Source organism: Taudactylus pleione, unplaced genomic scaffold, assembly GCF_031769625.1.
Source record: "Taudactylus pleione unplaced genomic scaffold, aTauple2 ptg000386l, whole genome shotgun sequence".
Lineage (NCBI taxonomy): Eukaryota > Metazoa > Chordata > Amphibia > Anura > Myobatrachidae > Taudactylus > Taudactylus pleione.
This window is the reverse complement of record NW_028284787.1, coordinates 16,541,891-16,566,622: the sequence shown is the minus strand read 5'-3', so window position 1 is coordinate 16,566,622 and position 24,732 is coordinate 16,541,891. Positions and strand designations below refer to the sequence as shown.

At 43.8% G+C, this 24,732-nt stretch overlaps 1 protein-coding gene across 1 annotated transcript in view; it reads left to right on the top strand.

The window, feature by feature from the left end:
• The window catches only part of GALNT1 (polypeptide N-acetylgalactosaminyltransferase 1), a 338,886-nt gene that overhangs the window by 230,070 nt on the left and 84,084 nt on the right, over window positions 1–24,732 (top strand). The window contains exon 5 of the mRNA XM_088445731.1: window positions 578–785. Within this exon, the coding sequence (XP_088301857.1) occupies window positions 578–785 (208 nt within the window). The remainder of the gene's footprint in view (window positions 1–577; window positions 786–24,732) is intronic.

Genomic DNA, 24,732 nt, shown 5'->3' with positions numbered 1-24,732 from the left:
GGGTCCCATTCCCATGGTATCTCATTATGCTATGTAATTATTCCAGAATATACCTGGTCCCAAGTTTTTTGGATATGGAAGACTCAACCTGTATAATGAAGCGGGAACACTTATTACTGGTCCTTTAGCAGAGCAAGACCAATACATATTACAGTTTTAGGTGTTGCATATGTATGTGCTACACTTCCGCTTCAGTTGCTGTGTGTGTGAGATATATATATATATATATATATATATATATATATATATATATATATATGACAATAGTAAATTATAACATCCGTACACTGTAGTGTTACCTCATTTTCAAAGTCTACATACTCTCTGCAATTAGGTCATTGCTTTGAATTGTAAAATATCATGTTACATATTATCTTTGATTCATTGTACAATCATTTCTGTGTGTGCACATTTTTACAAGTGTATTTTGCCAGATACCCATCTTTTGTTAAATCTACAGTGGAAAATTATTTAGCTACAATATTTCATGGTGTGTCAAATTGTTTGATAATGTCCTGAAGTGCACTTCACAACTTTTATTTTATGTTTGTTTTTTTAAATGTTCTTTTTATATCAGATTTTTTGAAAAGACCACTGGAGATGTATGTCAGAAAGCTGAAAGTTCCAGTCTATGTCATTCGAATGGAACAACGCTCAGGGCTTATAAGGGCCAGGCTAAGAGGTGCTGCTGCTTCCAAAGGACAGGTCATCACATTTCTAGATGCACATTGTGAGTGTACCGTAGGATGGCTGGAACCATTGCTGGCACGGATTAAACATGACAGGTAAACATCTCATAGCTTCTTATGTGAAACTCTCTTCTAATATATACACAAATATTACAGGCTTTGGAGATGCCAAAGAACTTTTCTATGTAGTAGTAAAAATATTTAAAAAAATTCAAGCTTTAGTTCAAAAGACCTATTTTCAAAGTTGTTCTGTATCAGGAACAAGCAACAACAAATTGTTCACTCAAGCATGATTCTGTAAGGTTCAAGTAAACTAAAAGAGGAAGCCCTGTTTCATTCAACATAGTATTTCATATGTTCCATTACATTTCAAAAACTACTAACTAGCGAACCACAGCAACTTAGTAGATATTAAAAAGTAAATTGTATAGACAAATACCTGAAATGTTTATGTACAGTTTTCCAGAGACCATTATCTTTTGAACAGTTGACAGCTAAAGATATGCAAAATGGGATACATTCAGCATCCCTGCGGAATACCGAAGTTAAGTAGTTGGTAGTGTTAGTTTTAGGGGTTAGGGTTTGGCACTAGGGGAAGTGTTAGGTTCAGGGTGCAGGGAGGGGGAGGTTAGGTTTAGGCACTATGGGGGGAGATTAGGGTCAGGTACTGAGGAGGGTTAGCATACCGACCAACAAGTTTCAGTATGCTAACCCTCTCGGGATACTGGCACCTAGATTCTGACCGCCGGGATTCCGAGCGCCAGAATCCTGTACCCAACCGTGCTAAACATCTCTAGTTTTTCTTTTTCTATACAGTTTGTGCTAGGTTTTTTTGTAGTTTTTTTTTGTAGGTTTTATGATGCAAATCCAACATCCATTACAAATAAATAACTTTATAAGATGTTATTCATAGTTTATAGTTCTAGGCCTGTAAGTCTTGAAAATATTCAGATTGAGAATGTGATGCTTATATACAAAATAAAGCGTATGTAGGCAAACCTAAAACATTTCGCAGCATGTAAATGTAAAATATGTAATACCTATACTATATAGTTAAATGCTTACAGAATTGTTTAGATTTGATTCTCATTATACCATCTCCATTTCACCTCACTAATTGTATATTCCTTTAACTTGCCTTTTCTTATACATTATCCTCTTGATTTAAGCTCCCCTAATCTTGCCTTTAAGGATGTGATTGTACATTACTGCACATGAAGCGTGATACTACCCTCCCTACAGTTCTCATGCAGTACTCAAACACTTTACACAAGCATTTACATGGACTTTAACACTGTAGTTTTATGATTATGAAGGTAAATGGCCTAAATGATTTCTGAGGGCATAACACACCTTTACTGGGCCTTGTTCCAAACTGTCTGGGTTATTGGAGGGTTGGTTAAGATTATTAGCCAAATCCAGGTTGTGTTTCCAGTTTTGTGACTGAAAGCCCAAGTAGAGCTTCATTGTTCATGTGCTTATCCTCACTCCTGCTCTGAAGAGCAGAGTGGGGATCTCAGGAGCAGATGGAACAATACCTCACTTTAGGACTTGGTTCACCTTCTCCTCATATCTACTCAGTAAAAAAATCAGACACTTTACTACAAATCCCTCCAAAACACTTTTACATGTATTTTGCAGATATAAAAGGGGTCCTCCAGCAAATGCTTAATTAAACCAGTTTCTTAGTGTACAGGCGATGCAGACCTACACAAAACTCACTTGTATTTCCACTTGTGGCTAAAGGGATGTAGCTGGGAATTAACCATTCCATTTGCACATAGGCAGAGGTGAGAGAGGGCGTGTTGACAGAATTGCAGACTTGTTTCAGATGCATGTTTTGCACCAGGGATGAAAGTGTGCACTAATAATGATGACTGACTGAGGTGAAACAGGCAAGGAGTGCTCTGACTGCCTAGATGTGGACATTTTTTTTTTTTTTCCTGTCTGTGGCCCTGATTCAGGAAGGATCGCAAGAGCTAAGATGCATGCAGTCGGCCGATTTTTGCGATCTGTTAATGGGTATGCATCGCAGTGCGCGAACTAGCCACTGTGATCGGGAATGAGAGCGCAGTGTGTACATAGACCCATTGCAGAGTGATTGACAGGAAGTACTGTTTGTGGGTTGTGACGGGGGGGTGGTCTGCCGAACACAGGCATGCCAGTGCATTGGGATGGCGTTGCCGGGGCATGCATAAATTAGTCACTGCAATACCATATGCAGCCTGAGGCCTCATAGCGTACGTTGAAGTAAGCAATTCCTGAGTGAGGTCTGACCTGCCTTAACTGTGCATAAGGGTCCGATGTATCTCGATGTTACCGATTGTTTCGCTATATTGCAGAAGTGTACAGATGTGAGTAAGGGGAAGTGGGTGTCCTCATATTAGGCTGAGATCACATTGCAAATGCAAACATTTGCATATTCCCGTTGTTATTAGCAACTGCATTTGCGTGCGTATAAGCAGAATTGTGATCCTTGCTGAATCAGGCCCTGCATTTGTAATGCTGGAGCAATTACAGCTGACATGCATCAACTCTGCATTAGCTCCATGGTGTTTTTTAGGAACCTGGTTTAGCCATTCTCCCAAGGCCCAATTTTTTGTTTTCTGTGTGTTTTTCCCATAATTTTCATTAGAGGTATAGACATATTAAATGAGAGGGAGGGGGGAAAAAAAGGATACAGAAAAAAAAGGGGAAAGGGATCAGTAAACATAATACACATAACAGGGTATAAACATCATCACAAGACGTCCATACAATCAATGTCAACAATGTGTGTGTTTGTGTGTGTAATATATATATATATATATATATATATATATATATATACACACACACACACATATACAATAAGTTACAACATAAGAGTCCATGGGCCTGATTCAGAGCCACTCGTAAGCGGCCGCTCGTTCTTTCCGAGTGATGTTTGCACAACTGCGCATGCGTACAGATCGTAATACACATGCGCGAACCAGTCAGTGCGGCCGAAAATCGTTTGTTCGCTAAATAGCGAATGCCTGCTATTTTGAGTGACAGGAGGAGGCGTATGTGGGTGGTAACAGGGGAAGGTGTTTGAAAACGGGGAGTGGAGATCAGAACGCAGGCGTGCTTAAAGGTCAAAACGGGCGTTTTATGGGTGTGCATAGTTAATACAGCAGCGTCATTGACCACGTCACTGGGTTATTTTATAGTCAGAACTGCTCGCAAGATTGAGGTAGGAAAAACCAACCACAAGAATAGCGAGCAGTTCATACGCTGGTCGATGTACTCGATTAATCTAATAAATAGCGGACATGACGTAGGATGCGAGTGGCCAGGGAGCGTATTTTTCCAAAAAACGACTGCATGTTTTGTTCACTCGTTCAGACCTAGAGGCGTGAACAGACCGCAAAGAGCGAACGGTTCATTTGAATAGCCACCCCTTTTTTCTGAACGAGCAAGCGCAAATAGCGTCCGGCTCTGAATGAGGTCCTATGGACACAATACATAGAGGTGACCAAAGTACTGATCCACCACTGACATGGATAGATGAACGGAGCAATATGCAAATACAAAATCAGACCTGTTAGGCCGATAAATGTTCTTCCATTGGGTCTAGTGATCTTAACAGCTGAATAACTTTATTAGCCCAGTATGCACTCCACTCAAACCAGCGGATCAGGGGATTGGATGCAGAGTATGAGTATTGGCAGCCTGCAGTTTTGAATCCATAGTGTGCCTGAACCTTAGTTTTTGTTGTAATCAATGTTGGGATTATCCCTGTACACCAGGTGGGCAATTAGTAATTTGGTAGTAATAAGAATATGACCTATAGCATAGCGATCATTGTTAGAGAAAGTGTCTAAAGATACATGATAAATAGCCACATGAAGATTAAGGGGCACCATGACATTAAAAACCTTAGAAATAAGCCCAAACACCGAGAACCAGAGACTAGTGATAGCTGGGCATGACCAGAATATATGAATCAGAGATCCCACTTGGCCACAGTTATGTCAACAAAGATTTGACACTGATGGCCAAATTCTATGCAATTTAACAGGAGTTTGATATAATCTATGTACAAGTTTTATAATAATCCACATGAGTGATCCATTTTGAGAGTTGCAAAAACGTACGACATATCAGATTCCAGTCCTCCTATGTAAACTGACATGCTAGGTCTAGCTCCCATTGAGCTAATGAGTGAAATTTCACTGGGTTCTGCAAAGTAAGTAACAAGGCATACCACCACGATATTCCTCCCTTAAGAGCAGCTCTAATTTAACGTGAATATACTGTATTTAGGAACAGAAGATACTAAATGTGAATCTGGTGTGCAACTGAATAACCAATGAGTTGAAGGAATTTATATAAAAAATCCCTAGCTGAGATGGAGAATCATTCCTGTATTTGAGTAAAAGGGAGCAACACTCCATCTACAGTAACCTCGCATAGCGACAACACTCCTTTTTAAATCGATTCGTAGAAATGTAAATCAGGGTTGAGGCAGGCAATACCTGTTAGAGAGAGATCAGTCATAGGAAAAGTAATATTATCCACTTCTGGACATTGCCATACACTAAGCTTTGAGTGTGTGCTGCCGCTGTCGGGATAGAGATTTTATAGGGTTTACTAGAGACTGGCACCCATAGGATATCAGTTAAGGAAAACAGGGATAACATATGATGTTCTAGGACAACCCACAGCTTTGGATTATCTCTAACAAACCACTCTCCGATCTGAGAAAGAAAGCTTGCCCATTGATAACCTTGCAATTCTGGGAATGCCAAACCCCCCTCTAATTTTGGGAGAAAGCTGATCTTTCGTGCTAAATGTGGTTTCTTATTTTATGAATAAATATAAGATCTTAGGGAGGAGCACCATTTTAAGTGCTGCGATGCGCCCCATCCAAGATACCTCTTGCATCATCCAGTCCGTAGTTAATATTGTAAAGTTGCTCAATAAAGCGACAAAAATACATGGGATCAGGGAAAGATCCAAGTTCGGAAGCCTCATTAAAAAGCTGAATTAAAATCTGGGATCAAGACATTCTTAAATTCTTTATAAAACTTATTTATATATCCATCAGGACCAGGAGCCCTACTCAGCGGCAGAGAATCAATAACTATTCCCAGTTCCTCTTCTGTCCACCGCCTACCCAGAGAGCGTACCGAATGCTCATCTTGTGTTGGCAAATGTACCTTAGAAATTAGCAATACCTTTGTCTATGGGCTGCAGGATTTGAGGATTGTAAGCTAAATTTTAAATATTAGAATAATATTCTGCAAACGCAGTCGCTATCTCCTTACGGTCAGTTACTTTAGTTCCTACCTGGTTATATACAGTAGGAATTTGATCCTTTGCCATTTTCCCTCTCTGCTTACATGCCAGCATCCTACCCTCCCTATCGCCCTGGACATAGAATTTTTGGTTCAGCCTGAAAATATTTTTATGGACTTCTTTCAAAGCTAAAATATTCCATTCTTCCCTAAGTCGGAGCAGCTCCCGATAGATCTTAGAATTCTGAGGGGAGCATTTATGTTTAGTTTCCAAATCTGCCAAACGTAATTCCAAATCTTCCTGACACTTAATAGCATTTCTCCTAAGATGGGTTGCAGATTGGATCGCAGACCCACACACCACCACCTTTAACACCAAACATTTAATTGAGACGTGTCACCTGGGGATTTAGTCTCCAAATACATGGGGAGGGACTGGGATATATTTTGTCGAGACTCTTAAATCGGAAAGTAAATGTTCTCCGAAAGGGTTCCATGTCTGTCAATATCCCAAAGCAAGCTAAGGGCTGAATGGTCTGACCAAACCTTGGGTAAAATAACCGCTTTTTTAATTTGCTGAGGTGTCCATTTGTCAGATATAGCAATGTCAATGCGGGAATATGAATGGTGAACGTGGAAATAAAATGTATAATCCCATACATTAGGATTTTTTGCTCTCTATATATCATAAAGATCATATTCCTGTAAAATGTGGCCAAAGGAGCGGGAATAGTCTCTGAGTACACGAGACCTTAAAATCCAAGTCAAGGAAGATTTATCCATGGATGGGTCGAGGACCATATTAAAATCACCCAATAACAAAACAGACAGACTATTGTTACCGGGAGCCCCTCCAATTTCCCTATTAACATCAAATAATAACCCTCTTTATCTGCAACTTGTTTCTCTAATATAAAGTTACAGGAATCAGAAATCAATATGGCAACACCTGCTTTTTTGTTGTGGCCATTGGACATGTAGCAATGTGGGAAGAAAGAATCAAGAAGTCTAGGAGGAGATGCGTTTAGAAAATGCGTCTCTTCGAGAGCCACAAACTGTGCTTTGTTTGTGAATGTATTTCAGGGCAAAGCGGCTCTTATTTGGGTAATTTAGCCTCTTAACATTGAGAGACAGTATTTTCACCATCTTGATTATAAATTACCTGCAATGTGGACAACTGAAGTTGGGTGGAAAAATCTGAAATGAACCCTTTACATCTTAGAGAACACATTGAAAAAAGTAGGAAAAAAGCAGAACAAGGGAGAATACAAAGGGCAAAATAGAAAAGATAAAGGGAAGGAACAAAGGGACAGACAGAGCACCCTACTGGGGCTAAGTGAGGCCACACCCAATGGTGGCACATAAGTGTAATGAGGGTAGTGGCTACCCTCCCAGCACTCCTATGAAAACAGTAATTCAACAGATACATGAATAACGTGCACACACCATCAAATAGCAAAACAATAATCAATTAACCAAATAACCGAATAACAAGTCAAGATCTCACCATATCTTCACTGGACCGGAACCGCTCTCCATTAACATATCAGAAATTGCAGTGAACATTTCAGAAAGCAATTATAATGAGTCCTGGAGAAGAAACCAATGTAAGCAGAGAAAATATATAATGAAAAACGTGGAAAAGCTAAAGTCCATTAGTTGTCATTAGGGATGTGCGCCGACCCCCTTGTTTTGGATCTGGATCTCCCCTGGTTTTGGATCTGGATTGGTTTTGCCAAAACCTCACCTCCATGTTTTGTGTTTGGGTTTTGGTTTGGATCTGGATTTTTTCTTAAAAAAATAAAAAAACAGCTAAAATCACGCCTTTTTTTTGTTCCTATTAATAACCTCTATAACCTCTATAACCTTTATTTCCACTAGTTTCCAGTCAATTTTGACCTCACAGTCACAATATTGATTTGTTGTTTTTTTATCTAGTTAAAGGACCAAAAGGTTGAATCCAGCTTGCTGGCTCAAAACTGATTGATATAATTATTAATAGAGTTGAGGACTGTACTAAGATGATGGTTGGGATACCCTTAAAGATTAAAGAATTGATAGTTGGTGCAGCCCCTGGCTGTAAAATTCATAATAAATAAATTTAAAAATAATTCATTGGTGGAGCCCTGGGCTGAATAATTAATAATAAAAAGAAATTCAATGGTGCAGCCCCTGGCTGTAAAATTGATAATAAATTAATTTAAAAATAAATCATTGGTTCCTAAACCAACCATAACATTAATTTAGAATGTCAGGCAACAATGCCCCAACCAGCACAAAATGGAAAGGAAAAAGGTGCAAGATGGAATAGTCCTTGGGCCCTCCCACTCACCGTTATGTTGTATACGAAACAGGACATTCACAGTTTAACAAACCAATCATTTCAGCGACATTGACTGCCAATTGTGGCTGAAATGATTGGTTTGTTTGGACCCCCATAAAACAAGCTGCCAATGTGCATTGGACATGGAAATGAAAATGATCCCATACACAAACAAGCTTTACATTACAAGTTGTTGTTATCCTAGTCATCCCCATCAGTGTGTACATCCTCTTCTTCACACAATATTCGCTTGTCCCCGCTGGAATCCACCATAGGTGCCTCTGTAATGTTTTTATGTAATTGTTGGTAGAGGTCTTCCTCGTGGACTTTGTAATTCATTTTAATGAACATCATCTTTTCCACATTTTTAGGAAGTAAACTCCTACGCCCATCATTGACAAGGTTGCCAGCTGCACTGAAAACTTTCGGAGTACACACTGGAGGGTGGGCAACTTAAGTAATGCAAAGCCAGTTTGTGTATGGGACTCCAAATTGCCTCTCTTTCCTGCCAGTACTGAAAGGGACTGTCTGACATGCCTATTAGGATGTTATCTCTGAAATAGACCTCCACAGTTCTGTGAATGGAGACCGTATCACACTTGGTCACGGTAGAAGACATGTCACTAGTAGGCAGTTCTCTCAGGCCTGACCAGATGTAATTTTTTGGTGAACAATCTGTATGACCAGCAGGCATTCTGTAAGGAAAATTGAGTCTTTTCCTGGCAGCTGCAGAAACTGAAGCAGGAGATGTTGGGATTTCACGTGCGACTGCAGCTGACCATTTTTTTTACTAACAGCTCATGGCATAGTTTTAGATTTCGGTCTGTTGGAAAAAAAAGGTAGGACTTAAACCTAGGATCCAGAATGGTCGCTAAAATATATTTTTCAGATTTCAATAGATTGATGACTCTTGGATCCTTGTGAAGTGAATCAAGGGCTTGATTCATCAGGCCGGCATACATTCCACAATCACTCAATTTCACCTCCTCCTTCAGTTTCTCCAGATGTTTTTGCAAAAGTCTGATGAGGGGAATGACCTGACTCAAGCTGACAATGTCTGAACTAACTTCACGTGTGGCAAGTTCAAAGGGTTTTAGAACCTTGCACAACACGGAAATTATTCTCCACTGCGCTTGGGTAAGGTGCATTCCCCCTCCACGGCCTATGTCATAGGCCGTTGTATAGCCCTGGATGGCCTTTTGCTGTTCCTCCATCCTCTGAAGCATATAGAGGGTATAACTCCACCGAGTTACTACCTCTTGCTTCAGCTGATGGCAGGGCAAATTTAGCACTACCTGCTGGTCATGCAATTTTTGACAAGCCTTTGCCGAATGTCTAAAATGTCCGGATATTTTGCAGGCCACTGACAGCATCTCCTGCACGCCCCTGTCATTTTTTAAAAAATGTTGCACCACCAAATTAATTGTGTGAGCAAAACATGGGACGTGTTGGAATTTGCCCACATGTAATGCTCTCACAATATTGGTGGCATTGTCCGAAATCACAAATCCTGAGGAGAGTCCAAGTGGAGTAAGCCATTTAGCAGTGATTTCCCTGAGTTTCTCAGTGGTATGCCTCTTAGTGAAACCAGTTATACAAAGAGTAGCCTGCCTCTGTATCAGCTGTCTTTTGCTAGATGCTGCTGCTGTTGCTGTTGTAGGCAATACACCTACCCAGTGGGCTGTCACAGTCATGTAATCCTTTGTTTGCCCTGTCACACTTGTCCACATATCAGTGGTCAAGTGGACAGTGGGTACAACGGCATTTCTGAGGACATTAATAAGGTTTTTTTAATGTCCTTGTACAGTTTGGAATTGCTGTTCTAGCGAAGTGGAATCTAGAAGGGATCTGGTAGCGAGGACACAGGACCTGTATTAACTGTTGAAAACCCACTGCTGTAATGGCAGATACTGGACGTACATCTAATACCAGCATAACTGTTATGACGTCAGTAATCTGCTGTGCAACTGGGTGATTGCTGTCATACTTGTTTGCCCTTGCAAACGATTGTTTGACAGTTAATTGTTTTTTGGAGGATACACTACAAGTAGTCTTCCTCCTGGTCCCCTTCTGGGATGAAGATCCACTCGCAGCAACAGGCATAGTCATCAAGGATCCTTCTGAGGAATCACGGATAGGAGAGGAGTCAATCATGCTTTGAATAACAACATTGGATGCAGCAGGACTACTCCCGATGACGAATGAGGATTTTGATGATGCAGGTGTTGGTGGTGGAGATCGAAGGTGCTTGGATCCCACAGAGAGGGAGCAGGTAGGTGACACTGGACTTGTTACGTTTTGAGTTTTGGAACTTGGCGACATACACTTTGATATTTGATGAATGCGCTCCAGGTGACTTAACAAGGAGGAGGTTCCTAGGTGGTTTAGGGCCCTCCCTCTACTAACTCTTGCTTGGCAATGGTCACATATATCTTGACAACTGTTGTCCTGATTGGGGTGGAAATAATTCCACACGTGAGAAGTGGATTTTTTTGTCTTTTGCCCCAGCATGAAAACAATAGGCTTTGGGTTTTTCAATCCATGGGCAACAGCTGTTGCCTTACTTACACAAAGGACATCCTCGGCATCAACATCCTCATCATCCTTAGCGCCTTCAACTACCAAAATATCCTCCTCCTCCTTGCGCAATTCCCCAGAAGCATCCTCACTGACTACGTCTGCAAGATGTTGACTGCCCTTCCCCACATTTACAGAGGGCACACAAATGTTGGAACTTGAAGGATCCTCCAGTACACTAGTATTTATGTGTGGCTCACACATGGCAACCGCAGACACACTTGCTCTCTCCTCGGGGATTTGTGATTTCGATTTCTCAGGGCACACAACACAGTTGGTTTTTCTGGAGTTGTCTTACTCTTAACAACTTTCAATTTTTTTAATGGTACAACCGCCACTACTACTACAAGCAGAAGGCTATCAGCACCAGCAGTCAACATAAATAAAGGCCAAGGCCTTATCCTTTCCTTTCTAATTTGTGTAGTGAATGGCATATTGCCAATTTTTTGTTTATCTAAAGGCAACTTACTACAGTAAAAGTAGTTTTACCATATCCATGGCGTGACTTAATCCCTGGGGCATGGGCCTTCATAGAGAACAAGGAACTTGACGGACTTGCATTATCATGATGACTGCTGGCGGCAGCTACAACATGTGGTTCTTGGCCTTGCTCTCCTGTCATGTGACAGCCCTCCATATTTTCTGCGGAAGCAGTGTCACAGTCACCAATAGTGTAGCCAAGGTGTGGTTACAAAATTCACACATGTGCAGTCAAGCGCACACAGAAAAAAAAAAATACAAAAGACACTATTTGTTTTTTTTGGGGTGGGGTTTCCGGTCCAGAACTTGGGCCCAGAGCACAGATTGATGACTGGAGTCGGGCAGCACTAGGTTGCAACTTGCAAAAAAGGCAACTATTTGTTTATTTTTTTGGGTCCAAAACTTGAGCCCAGAGCACAGATTGATGATGACTGGAGTCGGGCAGTACTAGGTTGCGTTGCTGTATCTTGTGCGACTAAGCCTAACGCACGCACACAGAAAAAAAATATAAAGACCATTTTTTTTTTTTTCTACGGGTCCAGATCTTGGGCCCAGATGGACGCAGCAGACAGCACAGCACCAGCCCAGATGGACGCAGCAGACAGCACAGCACCAGCCCAGATGGACACAGCAGACAGCACAGCAGTGACAGCACCAGATGGAACAGCAGTGCACCAGCCCAGGATACAGCAGACAACACAGCACCAGCACAGATAAGTAGTACTACTTCTCCAAGCCCTACACTACCCACCCTCCTGTTCAGTCTCCACAGCCAGAGTGAAATGGTGGCCGCCGCGTGGTCCCTTATATACATAAAGACGAAAGCTCGCGAGCCGCCAGATATTGTCTCTATGGTTTTGCCTCGTTTTGAGACCCGGGGCCGGCAGGGGAACCGAACGCACGTTCGGTTCTCGCCCCGGATCTCAAAATTCAGGTGGGTTAGGATCTCTGAGATCCAAACCAGCTCATCTCTAGTTGTCATCACAGACCAGTCCTTCTCCACTCGTGGACGCTCAGGCAACGTTGCTGAAATATCTTCTAAGTTCCAGGACACAAGGAGTTATACATCTTCCTCTGGAAATGATACAGGAATGACGGAGCCGTTACGCACATCAATAATTTGGTTGGAAATCCCCATCTATAAGGAATGTCAGCTTTTCTAAAGGCCTTCGTCACTGGGTATATCTACATCTAGCCAACATAGCGGCCGAAAAGTCCCCAAAGATCTGACGGTCCCCAAGAATTGGGGTTGAGGACTTGAACAGCCTTGCTGCATGAAGAATGGATTCTTTTACATGGAAGTAATGCAACCGCATTAAGGTATCCCTTGGTGCACCTGGGGGGGGGCATTTCTCGCTTTAGGAAAGTGATGAATACGGTCCAAGAGGAAGTCCATGATGGAAAGCGTAGGAAGACGTTTCATGGAAAGATCTGTGACGTATCCTGTGCGGTTCACAATTGTGATCAATTCCGGAATACCTCGGACATTGAAATTGTTATGGCAGGATCTATCTTAAAGATCTCCCATCTCATCTGGCATGCTACTGACCTCTGTCCCGAGCTGATCATGTAAGGTTATCAAGTCATAATGAGATGTGACAACTTCCTCCAGTTTAGTCTCAAGGTGGTCTGTGCGGTCACCCAGTACGTTGATCGATTGTTGACAGGTCTGTAAAGCTGCCCGAAATTCAGAGCTAATATCTGTTTTAAAGGTAGTTAACAGCTGCTTCATAGAGCCCACTGTCAAGGGGGCGTCATCCTCCATGGAATTTGTTTGTAAAGAAGACAATGGAGAAGTTTTCAGAAGAAGTGCAGAGTCCAAAGGCAGCTGGGCCGATTTATCCCAAGAAGAAGACCCCTTGGACCCAGATATTGGAGATGGGTGTTTGAAAATGCTCACTGGTGGTACCTTATCAGGCCCGTTTAGGCGGCATTGAGAAATAGGTGTGTCAATGCATAGAAGAGTGTTGGAGGGCTATATGAATCTTTAAGTAGCAAACCTCATTAGAGGTGTCACACTAATGACATATGCTGGTATAATCTTGACAGAGAGCAGTCTTGCGGTCAAAGTAGCAGGTAACAGGGCCGTAGCTAGGGTAGTGCGGCCGGTGCCATTGCACACTGCACCACAGGTCAGGGGGCACTGTTTGGGCCTGTCAAATTTCTGTTTATTATAAATCTCACTTATAACTTTCTCTTATTTCATCCCCAGCATCTCCTGGCCTCCCCTATCTCTTCCCTGACCCTTCCCCATGAGGCAATTCCCCTTTTTTGGGTGCATCATGTCCCTTTGAAAAATGAGGGGGTGCCAATGCTCTTTCTGGCACAGGGCACCAAAAAGTCTAGTTACGGCTCTGGCAGATAACAGTGGAGGCTGTAGAATTCACCAATATATTACTCCAAATTCAGCCCAAGATTGCACAGAATATACTGCAAACTGAAAGAAAAACAGCAGGACAGCAATACTTCCAAAATTGCCACCGGTTCTAATACAGCTACAGATCCTGGAGGACCAGATGAATAATGGGTGCAGTAACTGGACCCAGTTACTGTAAGGAAGTCTTCCAAATTGCAGCCTCCACCTGGTAGAGGGCTCAGGGCCACATTCCCACCAAGCGCCTGAGTTCCGATGCGGCACCCGGAAGTCCACGGCCGGGGACAGCACCCTAGTAAAGTCCGCGGCTTCAGGCCAAATACTAGGCCGCGGATACCGGGCCCACCCGAGAGCGCCATGATTACTATGGACCAATAGTCAGGAGCACCAGGGCCTGCTGGGCACTCGGAATCCATGTAGCTGCAGAATATATACTTAGAAAAGCAGCCCTGGAGCCAGAGCGTGAGGAGGCCCGACTGCTCCGTTCAGCCGCTATGCCACGCCCTCGTTCTATATTTTGATATGTGCTCAAACCCTGGCAGTCACACAGTAGTTTACCTATTATGTTAACTAGAATACAGTGCTGAAATACTGTGAAGAATTGTTATATAGTTAGTGTCATGCATTTTGACTTGCACATTTTAGTCCTGTTACATCAGACACTACAGTCTGATTTTGGCATAGATTGGTACTTGTGTCTCATGCCTAAGTACTGTGGGGCTGATGTGAGTTGAATTTACACCAATTTACATAGCATTTAATCTGCAAAATCATTCTACACATGCCCAGAAAAGAGACTGCACAAAAATATGTGTGGATTTGTGTGACTCTGCTTGCACCTGGCAAGGTGAGTTGGTGATGGGAAGGCACTGACAATATAGGCAAAGTACTGCAAGTCTGAGGTTTATTTAACATATTTTGCATCCAGGGTGGGTCCTTCATTTGGCATCTGTTATACAGCTGTACATACCTCACAACATATGGAATTTTGAAATGGGGCATCCTTGTGCACACCTCAGAAAAAAGGGGCATGACCTCGTGGGGAAGAAGGTGTAGTCTCCCGTCTGTGTCATCTTATGCAGCGGCTTCACAAATTAAAATAGTGCCTGCTGTGTCACCTGAGGCAGTGGTTCCAATAACACACTTATTGTGTCGACATGACATGATGCCACAGTCACTCAGCACTGTGGCAGTGACCGAGAGCAGGTAGTACTTTCTCGGACCGGTTGGAGGGGCGTGTGTCAACGACCATCACCACTGCTCTGCCCAGCTGCAGTGGCACATTGCTGCAGCAGTCTCTGCTCTCTCACTGCCCAGTCTCCTCTCACTGCCTGAAGTCCTCTTCGGCTGTACTGCTACAGATGTGTCCACATACATCTATCCTCCTTGTGCTACACATAACGCGGGAACTCCATTTCACTATGTAGCGCTGAGCGTCTTTACCTGCTTTTTTACCTTCAAATGCGTCTTATTCGCAGAGTGATGCGATTAGGTTGCACAAGCAGCTTCTGCTGATTAAAATTATATGCAGCATGCCTATGTTCTGTGTGCGACTACGGGGATATCTGCATGCGAAACCCTACATTAGTGTTACAGCTTCTGACACTGTAACGTAGCATTTCACATGCAGATACACCCGCAGTCGCACACAGTACATAGGCATTCTGCATATCATTTTAATCGGCAGAAGCTGCTTGTGCTACCTATTCTCATTGCTGTGTGAATAAGATGCATTTAAAGGTAAAAAGTCACACCAAAAGACGCTTGGCGCTACCGAGTTACGGCATGGCGTGACCAGAACGGCTGTTTAACGCGCAAGGAAGCTATCTGTATACAGGTGTGTCCAGCAGGGTTGGGCTGGGAGGTTACAGGTGGATGCAGTACCACTGATCCGCCCCCCTGTATTGAGTGCGTAATTTATTTTAATTATTTTTTTGTCGGGTGATGGTGTGGCCACGTCTCCCAAATTTACCTGGGCTCATCAATGTTCTCAACGGGCCCGGGAGTGACTACCAGTCTCCCAGCACTCTGTGTTCCCGCCCCTCAGAGTCCATGACTGTCTGATGTGAAAGCCCAGGAAGTCTAGGAGGGGAGGGTTTCTTTTTTATCTTTCCATCTCCTGGAGACCTGCTATGTTGGCTGGATGACTGCTCTGGATGAAAATGGGCTAAAGATGGTAGGCAGCTAGAGCCTGGGGCAGCAGTCTCCCAGCTAGTGAGGCTTGAGACATCATGGCTCCCATATGGGCAGTTAGCTGGCTGCAATTTCAAGCTTACTGCATCTACTCAGTTTATCCAAACTAAGGAGCCGTCTTCTAAGTGGGGGTGATGGTGTTGGTCTTTGTCCCAGGGGAAGAGGGGTGGCACACCACTTTCCCAGCAACTGTGCTTGCACGCTTATACATTTGATTTATCATGCTGTGCCCGCGCTTGAGTCGCCCCTGCACTGCAGCATGGAAGCTAACAGTCCTAGCTGTAGTACTTAAAAACACAATTGTAACTTTTAAATTATATTTTAAGTTAATTAGACATTCACTTTACCCATAAAAAATTTCAGAACTGACTGTAAACTCTCCCAGTCCCTCTTGTCTATTTATACTTTGTGCCCAGCACTGACTGGATTCACAATTGTACTGTAAAAACCAGACTGCTCCTGGCTGCAGTGGCTTTACATTAACACACCACTGGTAGACACACTAGGGTCCATGTTAACCCTATTAATGCCACAGCACGTGGGTCAGGTCCCCGCCCACAACTACATTTAAACATAGAAAACCCATTTTTTTTAGAATAGTGTATAAAATAGACATTGCTCTTAGCATAAGTAGTACATGCAGAATAAGAAACTGAGGGCTCTATTTACTAAGCAGTGTTAGGCGACAGAGTGAAAAGTGATAAGCTGCCAGCCAATCAGCTCCTAATTGCCATCTCACAGACTGTGTTTGAAAAATGACAGTTGGGAGCTGATTGGCTGGCACCGTATCACTTTTCACTCTGTGCCTGATTCAGAGCCGGACGGTCTGAAAGAGCACTCGCTCTGAATCAGGGCGGTTTTTTTTGGAGTGGCCTCCTGGCCGTTCGCATAGCTGTGGGTGACCACCCACAGCTATAGTGAGCGGCCAGGTTGATGGTCGCGATGGTCAAGACCATCGGGCTTGCGACGAGACCCTTGTGGTAGGGTCTCGTGGCCGCAAGCCCCAGAGAGCTTCTGGCTCTAACAGAGCTGGAAGCTCTCCCACTGACATCACTGGTGATGTCAGTGGGGCCGGCCACAAACGGCAGGCGTTCGCTTGGGAACGCCTCTGTTTGTGAAGCCACCTCCGGCCACACCTACCAAACGGGGCGAGCTGTCAATCACCATCCACAGCTCGCCCCCTTTGGTGCGAGACCCGGAGCGACGTAGCACCCATCGCTAGCCGGGTCTCGCGCATGCGCACGACGGAGCCGGCTCCGTCGTGTGCATGCCCAGTGGCCAAACATCGACCCGGTTGCGAGCACTCAGCGCTCGCGACTGGGTCTGAATCAGGCCCTCTGTCTCCTAACACTGCTTAGTATATAGACCCCTGAGAATTGCAGTGCTTTTGATTATTCTAAAAATTTATTTAAATCCAGAAATGCACAAAAATACATGTGCATTTAACTAACATGTTTTAATAAATTGATGACATTTTCAAGTTTGTGTCCAATATGGGGAGACTTGCCTGCAAGTCAGTGACAAGAGTTCTTAGGATACAGGCACAAACTAGGCCTTCACATAGTTGCCAACTATCCTTCATTCCAAGAACCATTCTCCCAATTAAAGTTTTGTCCTTTATCGACAGTGATGTGCTTGGATAGACTGGCTCAACAGCATAGTGTCCCTGGAATTTATTTTAAGATGTCTTCATTGTGTGACTATCTTTGCTTTGTCCACTCCCCGCCGTCACAGTAGTACTTGCAGATGGGGCATCAGCTGTCTGTTTAACGTGATCTCTGCTACACTGATCCAACTGCCCATTGAATAGCATACAATGATGGGCAGTGGTCATTGTATAAAGTATACACATGGTTTAAAATAAAAAACAACTTGGGACTTTTTTTAACATTTGACATACTGGTTTTTGTGCAGTGCTAGCTGGACAGCACTTTAAATCACAGGAAGCAGCCCCTCTCCAGAGAATTGATTTATGTGATCATAATATGCCCAAATTGTTCTTTCATAGCTTATTTATTAAATACAATGTAGACCATTACATACAGGTCTCATAATGTGAATATTCACTTAGATGGGAAACGTGAACTGTTAAATAATGAACATTGAATGAGTGCTTTTTAATGCACTTCTAAAACAGCATGCAGTAGATGCTGAGCCAAAGACATGTCTGGGTAGTCCTATAAAATCAATGGTTATAGCACTTCAGCAACAGTAATTAAAGAAGCATTTTTTTTATAGTGGTACTGTTTTCCATTTACACATATATTAAGGCAAACAGGGGTGATGATTTAGACATATTTAAAGACTAACTGATATCAGCACACTAGTTCTATAAATGATTGTGATTTTACAAATAAGATTTTAATCATTAGGTCGGGTACACTGACAGACCGACATATTGCACCGTGCGTACACACTGCACGATGCAGTGGTACAATGGCGCGATGTACAATGACATGTTGCATTTAGTAGCATGGCATTGTACACAGTATCCTCTGATTGACCCGTGGGAGAGCGCAATTGTTGGGACACATTAAACAATCTTCACGATTTGTTGTTCCAATTTACCTGATATTGTTTTAGTGTGTACCCGGCCTTGTTTAATCTTAACACCAGTATTTCTCCAGTCATTTTTTTACATTATTGTACTTACACAGGGCTATGGAAAGCATTTGGTACTTTTCATTATCTATTTTCTTGTATCATGGATTTAAAATGAATTTATTTCTTCTTTGGGGTCCATAGGGATCCACAGGGATACCATGGGAATATTATGGTTGGAGAGACCAGGCACCAAACAGTTAAAGCATCTGCACCCAAAATGCCCCAGGCCCTCCTCCATATATACCCCTCCCCTAGCCATAGGACTTAGTTGTTCGTTTGGTGTGGCAGGATCAAGACACACCTTTGTACAGGGGACTGCTCAGGCTAAGCTTTTATTTTATGTGTTATGTTATGCTTCTGCTACCACGAGGCCAGCGTACCCGGCTGGTTAACGCAGCTTAGGGGGGTAGGCGCTCCACCCCGACGCAGTCCCTACGAAGGGTTTTGCACATCTGGGTTGCTCCGTCTACCCTCCACGTGTGTATGAGACGATCATGGTCCAGCTGTAGCTGTTGGTCTCAGGAGGGTTTGGGATCAGTCTCCCTGTATACCTCTCCCTTGGTTAAGGTATATAGTGCCCTATATCCTACCATTCATTTGTGTTTGTGTAGTTGATTTATAGTTGCTTGTCATTTTATTACATATGCATTGTATGTGACTGTTTGCTAGCTGCTGTATTGACACTGTCTTTTATTTCTGTCTGTCAATTATAACTATCACTGTTTTTTCTCTCCATCCTCTTGGGGTGGAGGTTTTTCTCTCAGTACTTCACATTCATTAAGATTTTGTGAAGGCTGTTACATAACATAGCAATTATTGCCTTTATTGAACATGTCAAAAGATAAAGGGATACAGGAGGGGGAGCCCTCAGTACTGGTTTCATGTAAATCCTGTATGGCCTATTTGTCCCCTCAGGACATTAAGAAAGGATTATGGGTCGTCTGTTATAAAAAGCCACCTCACCAGCCCAGTTTACCTGGGAGGGGGGAGGACCATCCGTCCACAGCGGATGTTCCTTCTTTGGTGAAGGCGTTTACATCAATCCTAGATATTCAGGATGATGAAACAGCTCATAGTGAGAAGGCTCCAGTGTTGACTCAGCACCAGAAGGTGGTCAAAGCAGAGTTTCCCCTATCTGAACACCTCGCTGAGCTTATGGTTAAGGGATGGGGTAACCCTGACAAATGTTTTTATGTGAATAAGAGAATAATATTGTTGTATCCTTTCCGGCTTCTATATGTACAGATGGGCCCAGCTGCATTGTAGCTTATAGCGCAGCTACATGAATGGCTCGAGACACCTGACCGCAATCGGGGATGCGCAAGTGCGTCTCCATAGGTTTGAATGGAGATGCACTCCCACGATCGGGGATGCGGTGCATATCTCGATTCGCGGGCACATTTGTACCGTGATTGGCACCATACTTGGGCGTATCTGTACTAATTGGGAGGTACCTCCTACTGTGGATGCTCATGTGACGCATTTAATCAGAAATGCTACATTGCCTATTCCATCAGCATATTCTCTGAAGGATTCCATGGATAAAAAAATTGAAGCTTGTCTTAAAACAATATTTTCATCGTCTGAAGCTGTTACTCATCCAGCTATGGCTGGTGCCTGGGTAGTCAAAGCTGTTGAAGAATGGATGGGAGCATTGGAAAATTCTCTACCAAATGCTACCAGAGAACATATGATGTATATCTCCCATATATGGGATGTGGCTTCCTATCTGGAAGGAGCTGCTGTAGATGCTGGAATTTTATCTTCTAAAGCATCAGCAGCTTCAATAGTGGCACGCAGGGCCCTTTTGTTAAGATCCTGGAAAGCTGATACAGGATCAAAGAAGGCGCTGGAAGTTTTACCTTTCTATGGAAAAGTACTTTTTGGAGCAGAGTTGGATAACTTAATAGCTACTCTGGCGGCTTCAAAGTCAGCAGATCTGCCATCTACAGCGACTACTATAAAGTCTAGGCAGGTTTCTTTTCGGTCCTTCCGTTCTCAGGGACGAGCAAGGGAACAGCCTTCCTCCAAGACATCTAGTTTTTGCAAAATATCAAGGCGACAAACTAAGAGGTCTGGCCCGGCTAGACGTCCAGCAAATAATCTGGGCGATGAGGCGGGCCTCCTCCTGGGGGATCCCAGGGTGGGAGGCCGACTTCTTCAGTTGGCAGATTGTTGCTGTTAAACAACAGGTGCCTAGGTCCGAGAAGTGGTGGTCTCTCAGGCCCTTCAGGAAGCCATTCACATTCTGCTGCAGATAGGGGCAATGCAACAGGGAAGGGGTGGTTGTTATTCCAATCTATTTCTGGTTCAGAAATTGATTGAGGCTTATGGCCCTATATACTAAATCTAAAAACAGTCAGGTTTATCCATGTACCCAAGTTTCGTATGGAAACTCTCCGATCAATTATTTTGGCAATGGAGCTGGGAAATTACAGGGTTTCCCTGGACATTCAGGATGCATATATGCCTGTTCCTATTATACCGTCCCACCAGCAAATTTTACGTTTAGCTGTCCTTCAGCAATATTACCAATTTCAGGCTCTACCCTTTGGCCTATATACAGCTCCCAAAGTATTTACCAAAATAATGGCAGTCATGAAGGCCTATCTCAGGCGTCAGGGAGTCAGAATTCTGCCATATCTGGACGACCTTCTGATATTGGCACAGACTCCGGTTGTTTTACAAAACCATCTTCAACTGCCCATAGCCTGCTTACAAAAGCATGGCTGGATCATCAATTGGAAATCATCACTTTCTTCAACACAGCAAAAGGTACATCTGGGAGCTCTTCTGGATTCTTGAGCACAGACGGTGATTGCGGCCCTATCGTTGCGAATACGCAAGCAAAGGGTATCCATTCTGTTAGCCATGCAGGTCCTGGGATCAATGGTATCCACGTTCGACATGGTGGGGAATCCTCTGTTCCATTCCAGGTCTCTGCAAAGATTGATTCTCTCCAAGTGGAACGGACAGTATCATCTAATTAAGGTCCCAGAGGATCTTTCTTACTCCAGAGGTTCGTCACTCCCCTCCTGTGGTGGCTGAGAAAGGATCATCTGAACAACGGGCGCCCATTCTGGGTTTCAAATTGGGTGGTTCTCACCACAGACTCCAGTCTTCGCGGATGGGGAGCAGTGACAGGTCATCACACCTTTCAGGGAAGATGGACAAATCGGGAAAGTCATCTGCCAGTAAACATTCTGGAACTGCGAGCAGTATACAAAGCACTTGTCAGGGCACAGGACCTGCTCCAGGGCAAGCCGGTCCAGATCCAGTTCGACAATACAACAATAGTGGCCTACCTCAATCATCAGGGAGGCACAAGAAGTTACGCAGGCCATGAAAGAAGTGACAAGGGTTCTGATTTGGGCAGAATGTCATCTTCCGGCCATCTCTGCAATATTCATACCGGAAGTACTCAATTGGGAAGCAGACTTCCTAAGTCGTCAGGACATACACACCGGAGAGTGGTCTCTCCATCTTGGAGTGTCTCAGCTTCTGGTAAACAAATGGGGTCTACCAGAAGTAGATCTCGTGGCATCATGTCACAACCACAACATCCTCAGGTATGGGTCCAGGTCCAGAGACCCATCAGCAGCCTTCGTGAACGCACTGGCAGTAAGATGGGAGTTCAAGCTGGTGTATCTCTTTTCTCCGATCTCCCTCATCCCAAGAGTTCTCAGGAAATTCAAGCAGGAAGGCGGAACAGTAATACTGGTGGCTCTGGCTTGCCTCAGACGTCATTGGTTCACCGACATTAAGAATCTTTCAATAGCCAGTCCATATACTCTTCCTCTATGGCATCTGCTAACGCAGTGCCCCTGCTGGCATCCGGAATTACCTCGTCTGGCTTTGACGGCTTGGCTCTTGAATCTTCCATCCTAAGAGCAAAAGGATTTTCCAATTCTGTAATTCAAACGATGCTTAGGGCACGGAAGCCTGCCTCTGCCCGCATCTATTACAGAGTTTGGCATTCTTTTGGTCAATGGTGTTCCCACAGAAATAACGATCCTAAGGTGTATAGGATTTCCAGGGTACTGGCTTTTCTCCAGGCAGGTGTAGACCGTGGTCTCCGCCTGGCTACTTTGAGAGTGCAGGTTTCTGCACTTTCAGTCTGGTTCCAGAGGAAGATTGCCTCTTTTCCAGATGTTAGAATTGTTTTCCAAGGAGTTCTGCAAGTTCATCCTTCTTTTTCCATGGTAGCACCGTTGGATTTGTCTTTGGTACTTAAGGGGCTACAGGCTCCCCCATTTGAACCTCCTAGACTCTGTAGATTTGAAATGGTTGACAGCGAAGACACTTTTTCTTCTCGCCATCTCTTCTGCTCTGATTTGGCAGCGCTATCTTGTCGCTCCCCATTTATGATTTTTTTCACCAGGATAAAGCTGTTCTTCATACCAGGGAGAGTTACCTTCCAAGGGTAGTGGCATAGTTTCATCTGAATGAAGAAATTGATGTTCCAGCTTTTCAGGCTCCAGGTTTTTCTGTAGGTGAAGCCTCCCTGGATGTAGTTCATACTCTCCGTATCTATGTGGAGCGTACAAACTCTGGGCCTGACTCAGAGCTGGACGCTCTGACCAGAGCGCTCGCTCTGAATCAGGGCCCTCCTATATGAAAATGGAGCGTCCTCCTGGACGCTCGCATAGCTGTGGGTGACCACCCACAGCTTATGCATACGTCCATGATGATGGTGACCATCGCAACCATCGGGCTTGCGATGGAGACCCTGCGGTAGGGTCTCGCTACCGCAAGCCCTGGAGTGATTTTGGCTCTAGCAGAGCCAAAATCACTCCCACTGACATCACTGCACGCCCCCTTTGGTGCGAGACCCGGAGCGACTGATAGCCCGTCGCTAGCCGGGTCACGCGCATGAGCACGACGGAGCTCCCTCCATCGTGCGCATGCGCAGTGGGGTAACATCGACCCGCTTGCAAGCGTCCTGCGCTCGCGAGCGGGTCTGAATGACCCCCTCTGTTAGAAAATCAGATGCTCATTTTGTATGGTTTTCACAAACAAGGATGGCCAGCTAATAAGCACACTCTGGCGAGATGGCTACGCATGACTATCTCCCAGGTGTACCCACAGACTGACCTCCCTATTCCAAGCACGGTGACAGCACATTCTACTCGGTCTGCATCGTGGACATTTATTCGTGGTGCCTCTACTGAACAATTGTGACAGGCAGCTACGTGGTTTTCTGTCCACGCTTTTCTTAGGTTCTATGCCTTTGATACTTTTGCCTCTCAGGATGCTTCCTTTGGGCGATGAGTTCTCCTTTCTGCTCAGGAGCGTCCCCCACCCTAGGGGGACTGCTTTAGGACATCCCCATGGTATTCCTGTGGATCCCGAAGATGAAAATCAGTGTTATGGTAGACTTACCTAGATAGCTCCTTTTCTTCGATGTCCATAGGGTCCACAGGGCACCCACCCTGACTCACGTGGCTGCATGGATAATTTTTTTCTTTCGGTCACAGATTCCCTCATCTTGTGTAAGAGTTTCTGGTGTACAATTGCTCTTCCTTCTCCTCTTTCCTTCTCCTGCCTTGAGGCTTGTTAACTAAACTGAAGTCCTATAGCTAGGGGCATACATGGAGGAGGAACCCAAGGCATCCTGGGAGCTGAAGCTTTAACTGTTTGGTGCCTGGTCTCTCCAACCATAATATCTCCATGGTATCCCTGTGGACCCTATGGACCTCGAGGAAAAGGAATTATCTATGTAAATTTACCATAATTTTTTTGAAATGTCACCACTGTTCAACACAACCAAACTCTAAAGTTGTTTGTTAATTAAAATTAATACGTAAGTATTTGTGCTTTTTTTTCTTGCTTTTAATGCTTGGTAGCTGCATCATTATTTTTTAATTTCTGTTTTGACTATTTACGTAGGTATTTTCCAGTTTTGCAATATTAATCAAGTTACACCATTTTGGATGGGACTATTGGTGAAAAGCAGTTTATAACTAATTTGGGTGTTAGGTCCTGACTTTGACTGGGACTCTCCAGGCCTTTTTTTTTTTTTTTTCGTTTAAGCCACATAAACATGTTGAAATTAAATGTTCTCCAATATCCTTGGTCAACCAGATTATTACAAGATTTGTCTATATTGGGTGGCACAGTAATTGGCATTGCTGGCTCTGAGTTGAGCCCATTGATTCTATTCCATGTGGAGTTTGTATGTTTCCTCAGGGTGCTATTGGTTTTCTCCTCTGTTGCAGGTAGTAATGTGTT